The sequence below is a fragment of the Euprymna scolopes genome, chromosome 8, assembly GCF_053919585.1.
Source record: "Euprymna scolopes isolate OS-2025 chromosome 8, ASM5391958v1, whole genome shotgun sequence".
Classification (NCBI taxonomy): Eukaryota; Metazoa; Mollusca; class Cephalopoda; order Sepiida; family Sepiolidae; genus Euprymna; species Euprymna scolopes.
Genome location: NC_136489.1, coordinates 160,707,259 through 160,722,653, shown reverse-complemented (window position 1 = coordinate 160,722,653; position 15,395 = coordinate 160,707,259). Strand labels below are relative to the sequence as shown.

The window sequence follows — 15,395 nt, the reverse complement described above, 5'->3', positions numbered from 1 at the left end:
ATTCTTGCAACAGTAAATAAACGATGTTTATCTCATCCATCAATTGAGTCTTTGTTTCCTTCAATTTGATTCGTTTCATTATTTTCTTGTAGCGAGTTAGGGTATTATTATATCCTAGTTCGCAACAGAAGCAAATAAATGCTAACATTTAACCTCCTACCCAAGGACCAGAAAGTGGGATTTAAGGGCCAACGCCCTAGAGGAAGAGCACTCTTTTCTACAAAAATGCCTGGGCAACCCCGTTGGCATTCCCCCCCCCCATGGTAAGGGGCGCCTCAGGCGATTAGCAATAAACTAACCTCTTTTGAAGGGAAGAGGGTAGAGCTTGGGAGGAGGGACCTCCTAGAACTGCACAGGGTCAGAGACATACTTCAGTCAACAGCGAACAAGGTACCTCAACAACAGCCTTTGGTGTCGAGTAAAAAAATGGAAAAAAACCGGCTGACTTGACCGGATTTAAAATAAGGGAGGCAACTCTGATAAAAGTCATACTTGTTATTAACAAAATAATTTCATAACGTTTATTATTAGAATGATTGGGAAAATCAGTTGAAGATTCATCAAATTATATTTTTCGTTGCAGCCTCGAATCGCATATAAAATTGTCACATTGTTCACATTTTACCACGTGCAAATTTAGACAGTAAATTAAAAGGAAAAAAAACCCCAAAAAACAAATAACATTGGAAACTTACAAAGTTTGTTTTTTTTCGTATCTAGTCTACACCGCCGGTGTTATTCATTTAAACTTTTTCCACACAATTTTTCTTATTTCATGTGGATCTCGGACAGGATGAATGTAAGTTAAAAAAAAAAAAAAAAAAAATCTCTGCATTTTGATATTTATAAAATTGTGTGGCCACTCGAATGTGCGTATTTCTCGCCTCTATGTGACTTCCACTTTATCATCATCTTTGGTACTTATGTTAACGTGCTGAAATATAACGGGGTTTGTATTACTATACACATAGATTCGAAAACGTTGTCAAAAAAAAAAAAAAATACAAAACAAATATATATAACAAATGAATGTTATCAAAGGCAAGGTAAGTTACTTTTCTACCTAACCGGATATTTTTTTGTGTTTTTATTTAATGTAAAATGTTTATTCAGCTCGAAAAACATAGTGTTTACCCGATGTATTGAAAAATTTTAAATGGCGCCGAACTCTCTGCTGAAAACGGTAAGTTTGGGAAAATGAGTTAAAAATTTAAAAAAAATACAAAATACTGTTAGAAACTCTCTCAATATATGTTACCGTGACTTAGGCTGATATATATTCGTTGGGTTTTTAACAGTATTTTGCATATTTTCTATTTTTAACTCATTTTCCCAAACTTTCCGTGTTCAACAGAGAGTTCGGCGCTATTTTAAATTTTCCAATACATCGGTAAACACTATGCTTTTCGAGCTGAATAAACATGTTACATTAAATAAAAACACAAAAAATCGATAAAAGGCATGGTAAAACCTGAGTTTAACTTGAAAATACTAGTCTAAAAAATACTCCCCAACCTCGAAAGCCGTTTCAGCTCGAAAAACATAGTGTTTACCGATGTATTGGCAAATTTAAAATGGCGCCCGAATCTCTCTTTGACACGGTAAGTTTGGGAAAAGGAGCTATAAATAAAAAACTAGACAAAATACGGTTAAAAACTCGCTCAATATATGTTACTGTGACAAAGGCTAACATATATTCGATGGGTTTTTTATGAGAGCGCGTTTAAAGTCAGCCTTTATGGAAATTTTTAACACGCCACGGGGAGATAACTATGTAAAGCCACGGGCACTTCCTCCCTATCTTTATTACTAACTTTTCTTCCTAAAAATCGAACCTTTTGCTCGGTATCATAAATTGTTTTTTCGCTGTAAAAAAAAAAAAAAAAAAAAAAATTGATGCAATTAAGTGAATTTTTTGGAGAACTTCGTTCTATAACCTTTTTTAAATGTTTTCATTTTTTTTAATGTCTTGATTAAACTGTACAAGTACCCGTTTTTGTTAACTGATTTTAAAGTGTGTTTTAATTGTGAAACACGAGTTACACGTGTTTTAATTCTGAAACAGTAAACACGCTTAAGTTAAAATTAAAACAAAATATGGCACTATGACGTTTTTAATCGGCGTTTTTTTTTTTTTTTTTTTTTTTTTTTTTTTTTTTTTTTCCTAAACAAGCATAAGTGTTATGCCATAACACTACTTTTACAGAAGAGTAACTCATCTTGCCTTTGGTAATATTTATTTAGGGTTTATTTATAATCCACAGAGGTACGAATAAGGGTATTATTTTGGGTTTGTATTACTGTACACATAGATTCGAAAAAGTTGTCAAAAAAAACAAAAACAAATATATAACAAATAAATGTTATCAAAGGCAAGATAAGTTACTTTTCTACCAAACTGGATATATTTTTCGTGTTTTTAGTCAATGTAACATGTTTATTCAGCCCATAAAACATACTGTTTTTACCGATGTATTGGAAAATTCAAGATGGCGCCCGACTTTCTTTTTAACACGGTAAGTTTGGGAAAAGGTGTTATAAATAATAAACTAGACAAAATACTATTAAAAACCCACCGAATATATGTCAACCTATGTCACGGTAACATATATTGAGCGAGTTTATAACAGTATTTTGTCTAGTTTTATATTTATAGCACCTTTTCCCAAACTTACTGTGTTAACGAGAGAGTCGGGCGGGCGCCATTATGAACTTTCGAATATATCGGTAAACACAATATGTTTTTCGAGCTGAATAAACATGTTACATTAAATAAAAACACGAAAAATTATCCAGTTAGGTAGAAAAGTAACTTATTTTGCCTTTGATAACATTTATTTGTTATATATATATATATATTTTTTGACAACTTTTTCGAATCTGTGTACAGTAATACAAACCCTTATTTTACTTTAAGGCACGTCTCACGTTCGTATATAACAATATTTTTTTTGTAGATTTCGATGTGCTAAAAACGAATCTGCAAACCATTTCCGTTGCAAAAAATAGTTTTCATGATATGAAGAAATTACTTTTTCGAAAAGTGGGTGATCACTTTTCCATGTAATTTTTAATTCAAAATGAGCACCCACTTTCTTGCCACCTGGAAGAGGGGGCATTTTTTGTGTTTATTGGCTAAAAAGTTTTTTTGTTTGTTTGATTGTTTTTCTGCATGGTATTAACCCCTGAACTCTGGGACTATTTTCCATTTCACAGCCTAGCCTTCGTTTACGCTACGCGCGAGCATAGACGAAGGCTGTTAAATCATTTAACTTAAATGTCTCTCTCTCGCGTACCAAACTGCCTTGTCACTGACTAGGGACTGCCAAAATTCACCACAGAATTACCCCACCCTATATATAACACGATGTAACTTTATTTTAAATTAATATTATCAGTATAACTTTTGTACTGTTTGAAAGGGTACTCATTGGGCGTTGAGTTCCATGGCGACCAGCAGAAAAAAAAACAAGCGTCGTTATCTTCTTGACGCATGCGCACGTAACATTTTCATTTATTTACTGACGTTGCCGTAGTAACTAAACGATTATTATTAATAATGTTTCCTTTTACAGACATTTGTTTTTTAATTTCTTTTTAAATGACGACTTTTATCGGCAGCGTTCAACATTGCTCGTTTTATAAACATTTTTCATTACAGAAAAACACAAAAAAACTTATCCAATTAGGTAGAAAAGTAACTTATCTTGACTTTGATAACATTTATTTGTTAAAAATATTTGTAAAAGTGAGAAATTATCAGTAAATGGTTTAGTTATTTTTTTCGTTTTTTACCCATCCGCAAATGCTATTAAAAAAAAAAGTCGTCATTTAAAAAGAAATTAAAAAGCAAATGTCAGCATACCCGCAAATGCTATTAAAAAAAAAAAAAAAAAAAGTCGATAAAAGTCATTTAAAAAGAAATTTAAAAACAAATGTCTGTAAAAGTGAGACATTATTAATAAATGTTTAGTAACTTTTTTATTTTAATATTCATAAAGAGTAAAACTTTTTTTTTCAAAATAAATAAATGTGACAGTCGTTACGTGCGCATGCGTCAGGAAGGAAGCGACGCTTGTTTTTTCTGCTGGTCGCCATGGAACTCAACGCCCAAGGAGTACCTTTAAAATAAGGGCAAAATAAACTAGTAATCATTTTTTAACATTTTTTTCATCGTACGAAAATAATGAAATTGCAAGACGAAAATCGTGTTTACATAATTGGCGCTTTAAAATAACGTTCCCATGTAGTAGACATTCCGAACGTGAAAACATACCCGTGTTTAATAGATCTAGCAAAAATCAACTAATCGTCAGATTTTCGTAAAGTTTTCGATAACTTATCCATTTTAGAATGAAATTACATATAAAATGCAGTTTCTGTAAAATATGAGGGGAAATATTTTTTTTAGTGCATGTCCCCACCCCATATTTATTTTTTCGAAATTCGAACAAAATATATTTATATCTATCGAAATTTCTATTTATTATGAAACATAAAAGTTCAAATAAGTAAAAAATATTTATTTTTTTTAAGTTTGAATACACGTATTGAACAAAAATTTACCTTGAAGTTGCAATTAAAAAATTGATGTCAACTTAATATTATTATTTTTTTTTAATAGCGTTTTTCTAATTAATATATACTATAACCAGTTGAATTGCCAAGAAAAAGTAACTGATTTTTAAAAGATTAAAACAATTAAAATTCCATTATGTCAAAATGTCCGCTACAACATTAGATTTTTTAATTGTGAAATTTTTTTTAAAATATAAAGTTATAATATAAACATGACACTTGCCACCTATTTTATGGCCAGATTAAAATGGATTCAAAATTAATATTGTGTTAAAATCCAGTTTTTGTACATGCACTGCGATAGGTGTGTCAGAAATTTCGTGAAAATAGTGAATAATTCCACCCCATCTTTCCAAGCTTATAACTCCTCGAAAAATGTAATTCAAGCCCTAATTCTTTTTTTCAAATAAAGGAGCAAGGACCAATGTTTCATTTAAAAAAAAACAAAAAACAAAAAAAAAACGTATTTTTTTTAAAAAAAAAGGTTTTAAACTTCGGACTTTACAGGTAAATTTCTAAAAAACAGCACTTTTTTTTGTTTTAAATTTGAATATATTATTTATTGACCTTTTCTCTTCAATTTGTGATATATAAGACTTTGGTACATAAATTAATTATTTACTTTTTAATAGACATTTCAAAATGGGAGGCGTGAATTATTCGACCCCCTGTCTTTCTAAGCTTATAACTCCTCGAAAAATGTAATTCAAGCCCTAATTTTTTTTCAATTAAAGGAGCAAGGACCAAGGTTCCATTAAAAAGAAAAAACAAATAACGTGGTTTAAAAAAAAAAAAAGGTTTTAAACTTCAAACTTTACAGGTAAAATTCTAAAAAACACTACGTTTTTTTTGTTTTAAATTTGAATATATTATTTATTGACCTTTTCTCTTCAATTTGTGAGTAAGTTAATTATTTACTTTTCGGTGAGTAAATTAATTATTTACTTTTTAATAGACACTTAAAAAGGGGGGGCGTGAATTTAAAAAAAAAAACGTTTGTCTAAAATATTATATTCGGTTTATTGGAAAGAACAAAATTTCACATTGACCCTGAAAATATCGTAAAAATAGAATTAATAGAAAAATTTTGATAGATTTTTAAAGTTTAAAAATTTAAAAATATTGAGTTCGGAAAATTCATTACTGTTTTTGGAAGTATAATCCATAAAGAAAATAAACAACCCACTTTTAGCAGAGAAATTACGAGATTTTTATATTTTATTCGCAGTTTCGTGTTAGGGGTGTCAAAAATTCCTACAAAAATTCTGATACACCTAGCACTGCGATATTCTTGTATGTCTTGTTTTATGAAATAAAATATGGAAGCCGAGACTGAACAAAAATGAACTGGTTGATTGAAAACATTCACTTCCGCAGTTGTGTTCGCCGCTCTAAAACTTTACAGCTTAACTCGATTATTCTGTTAGTGTTTACTAAAAAGTAACCAAATTATCTATTAAAAGTAAGTTGTGAAATTATTTTTATAAATTTTTTTTCTTGTGTTTTACATTTAATTTTAAAGTTTATTAAACTTTTTTTTTTTTTAAAAACTCAACTTTTGTTAACGTTTGTTTTTAATTTTAGTAGTAATGAAGTGATCGGAGGCACCAAACTGGCAAAAGGAAAAATTATTCCAAAGTAGCATTCAGGGGGGAAAAATGCTCTTTCGTATGAATAATTTAAATAGTTCCAAAGTATCGAAAACTTAAATAAACAAATAACATGTGTAGTGAACTAACAAACTATTTTATTGTCACTTCTGCTCTTCCGTAGATGCCGAAAAAAAGTCACGTAACATTTTATGGGTTTGTATTACTGTACACATAGATTCGAAAAAGTTGTCAAAAAGCAAATATATAACAAATAAATGTTATCAAAGGCAAGATAAGTTACTTTTCTGCCAAACTGGATATATTTTTTGTGTTTTTATTCAATGTAACATATTTATTTAGCTCGAAAAACATACAGTGTTTACCGATGTATTCGAAAATTCAAGATGGCGTCTCACACCCTCTCTAACACCGTAAGTTTGGGAAAAGGTGTTACAATTAAAAAACTAGATAAAATACTATTAAAAACCTGCCGAATATGTCAACCTATGTCACGGTAACATATATTGAGCGAGTTTTTAACAGTATTTTATCCGGTTTTTTTTAATGTTTTTCGAGCTGAATAAACATGTTACATTGAATAAAAACACTAAAAACATATCCAGTTAGGTAGAAAAGTAACTTTATCTTCCCTTTGATAACATTTATTTGTTATATATTTGTTTTTTTGACAACTTTTTCGAATCTATGTGTACACTAATACAAATCTCAAAATACTTGTAGAACATTACATTTCTGTACGATTGATGACGTTTAGGTAAATGTGTAGTTTAGCGGCATAAATTATTTGACAGACAAAAACTTATCAACCTTTTTATTTTTATATAAAGCACATGATTAGTCCCAAAGGCTGAAATCAAACCAGAAAAAATTTCATTTTTATTATTTTTTTCATAATTTTTTTTTTTTCTAAATGTACAACATTCGAGGCCGCCATATTGCTTTTAAAATTTGGCCTCTCTAAGGTTTGATAGATTGGCCTTTTTACGGCCAAATTTGGCCGTTTTTATACTCTTTCATTAAAAAAATATGGCCGCCAATCATGGTGCCATGAAAGAGCGAAAAAAGACCAAATTTGGCCTTTTTTACACTTTCATGGAAAAAACTCTTGTAAAAAAACAAAAACAGTTGGGTTTTTTTTAATTTTTTTATACAAGAGTACCCAACGGAGTATAAAGTTTATACTATAAACACTCCCAACCTCCCCATATTAAGAACAGCTAGTCAATGTGCACTGGTTGTTCAACCTGTTTATTCCGAAAACCATTCTTAACATAGGGAGGTTGAAAATAAAAAAAACGCCTTCTGGAGTAAACGCCCCTTCCAACCTACTCATGTTAAGAATGGCTTTCGAGGTTGGGGGGGGGTTATTCCGAAAGCCGTTCTTAACATGGGGAGGTTGGGGGAGCGCGTATATATTTTTATTAGTTTGCAGGTGACATGAGAAAAATAAAGCATTAAAAATCGTTCTCATCTTAAACATTATTATATGAGGAGTCATTTTTTGTGTAAAAAGTTAATTTATTTTATTTTTATTTTTTACGAAGGAGTCCCCACTTATCAGGGCCCAAGGATAAGGGTTAATTGGTGTACAGTAGTCAATGGGACAATATCGTTGTAATCGTTAGTAGTGGACATTTGGTAAATTGGATTACTTAAGGGGAATGGCTCATCAAGAACTTGTTTACATTGAACTTGAAGACGACCATATTGTAGTCAGCAGTTGGAAAACTGAACAGAGTTCAACAGGCGTGCAGTTCTAAGAAGGAAGCTTTGTTTATGGAATCTATGTTTAGGTTTAGGCACAGATAAAGAGTTGGGGAAATTATTGGTAGTGGTTTCAGCTAGACGAGTGTTTTTAGGGAAAGTTTGACAGTAGGGGACTATAGATTAGAGCTCAGATGAGCACTTGCCATGAAAATAACTATAAATAACATGGCCTTTGCTAGCATGCAGGTGCACACGTTGAAAATGGAAGTCAATGGTTTTGAAACCTGTCAACCTCAACCGTTCGACCTCGATGCACTTGAAACAAACCAGTCGTGTTCAACTCGGTACTGCATTATTGACACACACCTGTCTAATGCATGCTAGCACGTAAAACGGATGTTAGACTATTACTGATGATGATGAGTTTTATTATTGAATTCTGTCTGGAAGCATTTTTCTTTATTTCAGACTCGGAGGAGTTCCAGGCAATCGAGTGATGACTGCATTCTTTTATCGTCTGACAGTGAAATTGATCTTTCAGGTAAAATATATATTTATTTTTTATTTTTTTTGTACTCTTGCAGAATTTGACCCGGATCCTCAGAATTTTATATCAATTATGACTCGGACTCGACCAGCGATCACCAGATTAAGCCAAGTGTTGTTCAAATGTTGAAACACTAAATAGACATTTTTTTTTGTTTGTTTTTTGTATAAAAAATGTAATTTTTAACTATTGTTTTGGGTAATGGGAGGTATTTTTTCTGTTTATTTTTGTAACATTTGTTGGCAAAAAATGATTTAATTCTCTTGAAAAAAACTTTTGTACTTTCACCTAACAATTTACAGTTTTCATAAAATCATCTATCTATATATATAAAAGCGAAAATGTATGTATGTATGTTTGTGTGCCTGCTAAAAACTTTTGACAGACACAACAAAAATTCACAAACTTGGTCTCATATGAAAGCCGACGACAAATATCGAAAAATTGGCCCAAAGTGACCATCAGAAGTGCGTCAACTGATCGATTTTCGGGGGGGGGGCAAAAAAAGTGACATTTTAATGTTAAACATTACATATTTTTAAATCGATTTATAACTGCCCCAAAAAATACGGCCGCCAACTCTTCTACATAAAGTATACACGCGGCCATTTATTTTGGGTCAACTTGTATTTAAAACTCGCCGAGTCATGTCATGTGATCTTGACGTCAGCAACCTCTAATGGCGGTCGGAATTTACAATTTAAAAATGTTGTTATCGGTAAAAAAAAATTAAAGCTAAACTATGAACTTCTTCTATGCTATGGCAATGTTACCAAAGTTATTACCACATTCAAAATAGGTAGATACGATAGTTAAACGAAAAATAAAGTCAAGCAAAACATGTGAAGTAAAAAATACGCTTACAAAAAATATTAACGATCAAAGTTTTTTTTTTAAATAAAAACAGCCAGACGCCATTTTCCAGCCTTTAGAGTAAGGCAGATGAAGTGAGAGAGAGAGAGAGAGAGATGTCTAGACAGATTCGACAGGGGGGGAGGGTCAACAACGCATGCGTCAGATGACGTCATGACGTCGTGACCTGATTTACTTTAAATAGTTGATAAACTGAACAAACTTTATATACGCCGCTTTAGCGCAGGTAGTTAAGGCCTTGGTTCATTATCTAAACGTTTTGGGTTCGAATCGTGGTGTGAGATGTTTTTTTTTGTTTTTTTTTAATTTAAATATTGAACCCTGTATTATTTAAGCCATTTTTCACGTTATTTTTTTTTGTGTGTGTTTTACCCCCCCCCCCCTTGATTAAAACGTTGTTTTCTTTTCTTACTTCACTTATAACAATGCTTACATCGTCATCATCGTCGTCGTAACGCTCGACGACTTTCAAACTTCGCCTCAGGGGTTTGGCTTCAATCCTAACCCCCCCCCCCGCTTCTTTTTTATTTAACACCACACACCCCTACAAACACCCGGGCAACGCCGGGTACCCCTTGCTAGTCTTTTTTATAAAAAAAAAACAACTTCTGGTTATACAAAACTAAAAAACTTTTACTGCCAAGTTTCTTTCTTTTTAAAAAAAATAAAAAATTTAAGTTTTCTTGAAAAAAAAAAACTGTTCTCTCATCTAACAATAAACGTTCAATTTTTTAATTTTTTTTTTTGAAAAAAAAATAATAAAATAAATAAACAATACAAAATGCAACTTTTCTGGAAAAAAACAATTAAAAAATACAAACATGTATATATATTCAGTAAATTATCAGTAGGATTTTGTAAATTTTTTATTTGTATTTCTACTTTTTCCGGTTTGTTTGTTTTGAAATTTGTCTGCATTTGTTACTTTGCTCGGCTTAATCCAGTGACTGTCGGTCGAGCCTGAACCACAATTGAAAAAAAATCCTGAGGATCCAGGTTAAATTCTGCAAGAGTACCTTATCTTTTTAAACTGAAATCAATTTACCACTTCAAAAAAATGTAGGGAAAATTGTAGCTTATCATTAAAGTGTCTGCACATGTGTGTGTAATGGGAAATCAAATTGCCGAAGTGGAGAAGAAAGAATTAAGATGGTGCCGACCACAACTTTTCAACTTTTGAAACTAAGCGATCTTGCAAAGTGACACAAAGTCCTGCGGCTCATGGACAAAATTTTGCCACTCGTCTGCATAAAACAAAGCTATGGGGAGAATGTGGACAGATGGTTATGAGAACCCTCGGAGACGGATGCACGAGAACCCTCGGAGACGGATGCACGAGAACCCTCGGAGACGGATGCACGAGAACCCTCGGAGACGGATGCACGAGAACCCTCGGAGACGGATGCACGAGAACCCTCGGAGACGGATGCACGAGAACCCTCGGAGACGGATGCACGAGAACCCTCGGAGACGGATGCACGAGAACCCTCGGAGACGGATGCACGAGAACCCTCGGAGACGGATGCACGAGAACCCTCGGAGACGGATGCACGAGAACCCTCGGAGACGGATGCACGAGAACCCTCGGAGACGGATGCACGAGAACCCTCGGAGACGGATGCACGAGAACCCTCGGAGACGGATGCACGAGAACCCTCGGAGACGGATGCACAAGAACCTTCAGAGACAGTTGTTGTGTGTTACTGAGTCACTTTGATGTCTTGCTTTTTTTTTCCTCTTCCTTTTTTTGGTGTTACAAAAAAAGACATTAAAAATAAGACATTCCTTATTGAAACATACTTTTATTTAGATATTCAAGTGTTTATATCACATTCAACTGCAGGAGTGTTAATATCATCTTTCTTTATATTCAGTCAACACTTTATTCCCGTTGAATTGATGTTGCTGAGGGTAGAGATACAGAAGTGAGTTTTCTAAGCAATTCTGGAGTCTCAGTCTTTTTCAGTTGACTCTACACCTCCTGGTTAATGTAATGTTCAGCTATATATATATACAAGGTGCATTCAATAAGTTTCTAGACTTTTTTGTATGGACACTTTTATTGATAGTACACACATGAAACTCTAGTCCCCTTTGAAGTAATCTCCTCCGGCTGCAATGCACTTGTTGTACAGTACCAACAACTTCTGGAAGGCCCCATGGAAATCCGCTTGTGTGAGTATGTTAATGACACTCATCACATCCTTTCATTTCCTCAATTGTCTCCTAACGACAGCCTCTAAGGTTTTCCTTGAGCTTAGGGAATAACCAAAAGTCACAGGGAGCAAGGTCTGGACTGTAGGGAGGGTGATGCCCTTCTTGGTCAAATAGTCTGTAACAAGGATTGAATTGTAGACTGCTGCATTCATACAAATCTTCCGCAACTTCAGTTCCTAACAAATAATTGTGTGTACAGTTCCCGCACTGACATCAAACTGTGCACTTATTGTCTCTATAGACACACGATGGTCCGTATCTATACAATTCCTTATTTGGCCAATTAACATTGGTGTTCTGACTTCCTCACCCCTCCCACATCTCCCATCATAGCTCACAGACTCGCTGCCTTCCTTGAATCTCTTATGCCACTCAAAAACTGATGCTCAATTCATGCAAGATGGTCCAAAAGTAGTCTGAAGCATTCCACACGTTTCTGTGGCATTTTTTTTTTCTTTTTTTTTTTCAAAGTTTAAAACAGAATTTTATTGCATATCGTTCTTCTAAAGTGTCCTCATGTCCATATTGCATTTTTTAAATTCACCTGTTGTGACAATTAGGTTTTAGTAGGGTGTATTCCAATTTCTGCTGTAGCTGTTCATTTGAACCTGAAATCATAAAAATGGATCAGTCATCTCATAAGATGTATAGCAATAACATGCTGAATTTTCAAGTGTCTATGACAATTTTAAATGCCTGTACAAAAATAGTCTGGAAAGGCACCCCGTACATGTTAGCTTAATGTTTAGTATTTATATTATATTCAGTGCATGTTATTTTATTATTCGAATCTTTTGAGTGAGTGGAGAGAAGAAGTGATCATTACAAGATTAAGAACAGGGCATACAAATATCACCCACTCATTCCTATTAAAAGGAGAAAATCCACCTGCATGCTTACCTTGCCAAGAAAACTACACCGTTAAACATTTTTTAATTAACTGCATTGACCTAGCTCCCCTATGCCAAAAACACTACAGCATTAACAACATTAAAGATCTCTTTGAAAAAATAAATGAAAAAAACAATTCTAAATTACTTGAAAGAGGTAAACCTCTCCTCCAAAGTATAAATCTACCAAAAAAGAAAAAAAAAAATTTTTCAACCCAAATCTCTTACAGACCTTCCTCCAATCTTACCTTGATATACTGGAAAATAAAGAACACCTACCTTACTAAGACATCCAAAGAAAAAAAAAAAATGAACTTATTTGGCCATGCAGCTGTTGGTAGGCCAATAAACTGAACAAACAAACAAACAAACAAACTTTGAGTAATTTGTATATTTATTTATTTGCGGACTGCTATCCTCATTTTCATAGTTGTTGTTTCACAACATTTCAGCCAACTATTCCTCTGACTGTGATGTAGTGAATAGAGGCGTTGAATCTCTATGGTTCCAGCTGAGCATTGTCTGAAGATAGTAGTTTCAATCCTAAACAAAGCAGGCCAGAGGATTAGTTGGCCAAAACATAGTGAGACAACGACAACTATGGAAGGCAGTAATTATTGAGGATACAGTTGAGACTCAGGATTCCTATTCCGTCATGATTAACCATTTGATGAAGGCCAGAGGAATAGTTGGCCGAAACGTCATGGAACAAGAACTATGAAGATGAGGATAATAGTCCGCAAATAAATAAATATCAGTGCATTTTATTGTCCATATTTTTTTTTTCCAATCTTTCAAATCTTTTTGAACTAGCAAAAAATGTTTTTAATTTTTTTTCCTCAGATCCAACATTTGATATCGATGAGGTGGTTGATCTCACTGCATCTAGTGATGTCTCCATTGTTGTAAGTATTTTTTTTTTTTTTTTTTTGCAACTTTGAGAAAATTCCTTGCTTATAAATTTTTTTTTCATTTATTATTTTTCTATTTATTCCTTACTAGCGCGACCTTTCAAAATTCTACATCAGACTCTTTCATATATAATATATTGATGTTGGCATTCTTTGGATGTTCAGCGTAAATAGATGTACTTATCTAAACTAGCAGGGACGCCTGGCGTAGCCTGGTTGTAAAATATGCTTAAATATGATATTTTAATTCATGCAGATTTCGTATATATTATTAAAGAATCATTTTTCTATCGATTCTTATCTATTATAAAGTTGTGATTTCAAAATTAAAAAATATATCCATATGACTTGGATGCATCCGCTTGAATCAAAACTAAAACTTATGAAGAAAAAAAAAAAAAAATATATATATATATATATATATATTTTCTTCATGAAGAAATGAAAGGTCATAACAATTAAACAACAGTCACTCAGAAGAAAAAAGATGTAAGCATGATACAAAATAACACACACGTTATCGTATTAATATTAGTGATTTCAGATGTATATAGTCTTTGTTTCATATCTTATACTAGCAATAGCAGACATCATAACATTCAGTGCTGGACAAGACATGCTACTTAATTTGACATTCATAGTTTTTAAATCAGTATTAAGTACATTTCTCCTACGTTCATCAAAATAAAACTTGTATAACTGGATTCACGATAAAATTTACTTTAAAATGATATTTTAATATTTTTGTTATGATTTGTTTATTCGCAGAAATCACTATTTAAATCCAACTATTAATGACAAAACCTGTCATTCTGTTCAAAAAACAAGTAGTGTAAGTGTTACATAAGAACAAGAAAAAATGGCCGTGATGTCTCTTGAAGTTTCGACTTAAAAATAAAAAAATTATACAGAATGGTAGAACCCCCCCCTGATTATTGTTGCAACAACTTGAAGCTGTTAAAATGAAATTTAATTATCCTAATTAGTTTAATGTACTTGAAAACATTATTGTAATCTGTACAAAATTTCCTTTCATTTGATATGCTACAAGCTATGTTTTGTTAATTTCTTTGAATTGTGTCATGGTTGCCATCTTGGATTTTTCACAGTGTAATGATGACAAATGATAATGTCTTTTTCATTTTTTTTTTCTTTGAAGATTGTAATGCTGGGTATGGGGCAGCCAAACCAGCTGGCAACATTGTCCTGCTTTTTATTGAAACCAGCCGAGAGGTTTTTTTAGTATCCTCATTGTTCCCTTAAGTGCAATTGTCTGGATTTCTTTTGCACTTAGTTCACCTGGAATATTAGTTAGGTAGGACTTCAGGTTCTTCTTCCTAAGCCCTGTGGCATCTATAATAACTGGTATGATTGATATTTCTAAGATTCCAGTTTCTTTTCATATCATGCATGAGACCGTGTGCCATTAAACAAAAACTTACCTTACCATGCATGAGACCGTGATAATAATATTTCACATGATGATAAAGTCTTATCACCCATTTTTTAACTGTTTTTCTTTATGATGCTTCTATTTAAAGCCGTTAATGAAATTTAATTATGCTAATTAGTATAATGTACTTGAAAACATAACTGTAATCTGTACAAAATTTCCTTCTAATTTGATATGCTACAAGCCATATTTTGTTAATTGCTTTGAATTGTGTCCTGGTGGCCATTTTGGATTTCCCGGCCACCATCTTGGATTTATCATGATGTTATAATGACAAATGATAATGTCCATCAGAATAATGCTTCCTATGATGATAAAGCCTTACTTAGCATTTTTCATGATGCTTCTACTTAAAGATGTTAAAATGAAAGGCCACTCTAGGATAAGGGTTAATAAGTGTTAGGTAGAAAATGAGACAACCCCATAATGATCAGTAATGGTGGAACTTGGGTAGAGCTTAGTTATTTAAGAGGACGGCTAAACAAAAACGTAGGGTTTGTTTTACTATACACCTAGATTCGAAAAAGTTGTCAAAAAACAAATATAGAACAAATGTTCTCAAAGGCAAGATAAGTTACTTTTCTACCTAACTGGATAAGTTTTTAG

The 15,395-nt window shown here is 32.7% G+C and overlaps 1 protein-coding gene across 2 annotated transcripts in view; it reads left to right on the top strand.

Moving 5' to 3' along the window:
- The first annotated feature begins 494 nt into the window (after window positions 1-494).
- LOC145283920 (uncharacterized) overlaps window positions 495-15,395 on the top strand; it is a 44,792-nt gene continuing 29,891 nt past the window's right edge. The window contains exons 1-3 of one of the 2 annotated variants that reach the window (XM_080133021.1): window positions 495-799; window positions 8,367-8,439; window positions 13,269-13,330. In XM_080133021.1, the coding sequence (XP_079989147.1) occupies window positions 776-799; window positions 8,367-8,439; window positions 13,269-13,330 (159 nt within the window). In that variant the 5' untranslated portion in view covers window positions 495-775. Of the gene's footprint in view, window positions 800-994; window positions 1,047-8,366; window positions 8,440-13,268; window positions 13,331-15,395 lie in introns of those variants that run through there. The other variant, XM_080133022.1, reaches the window with a different exon arrangement.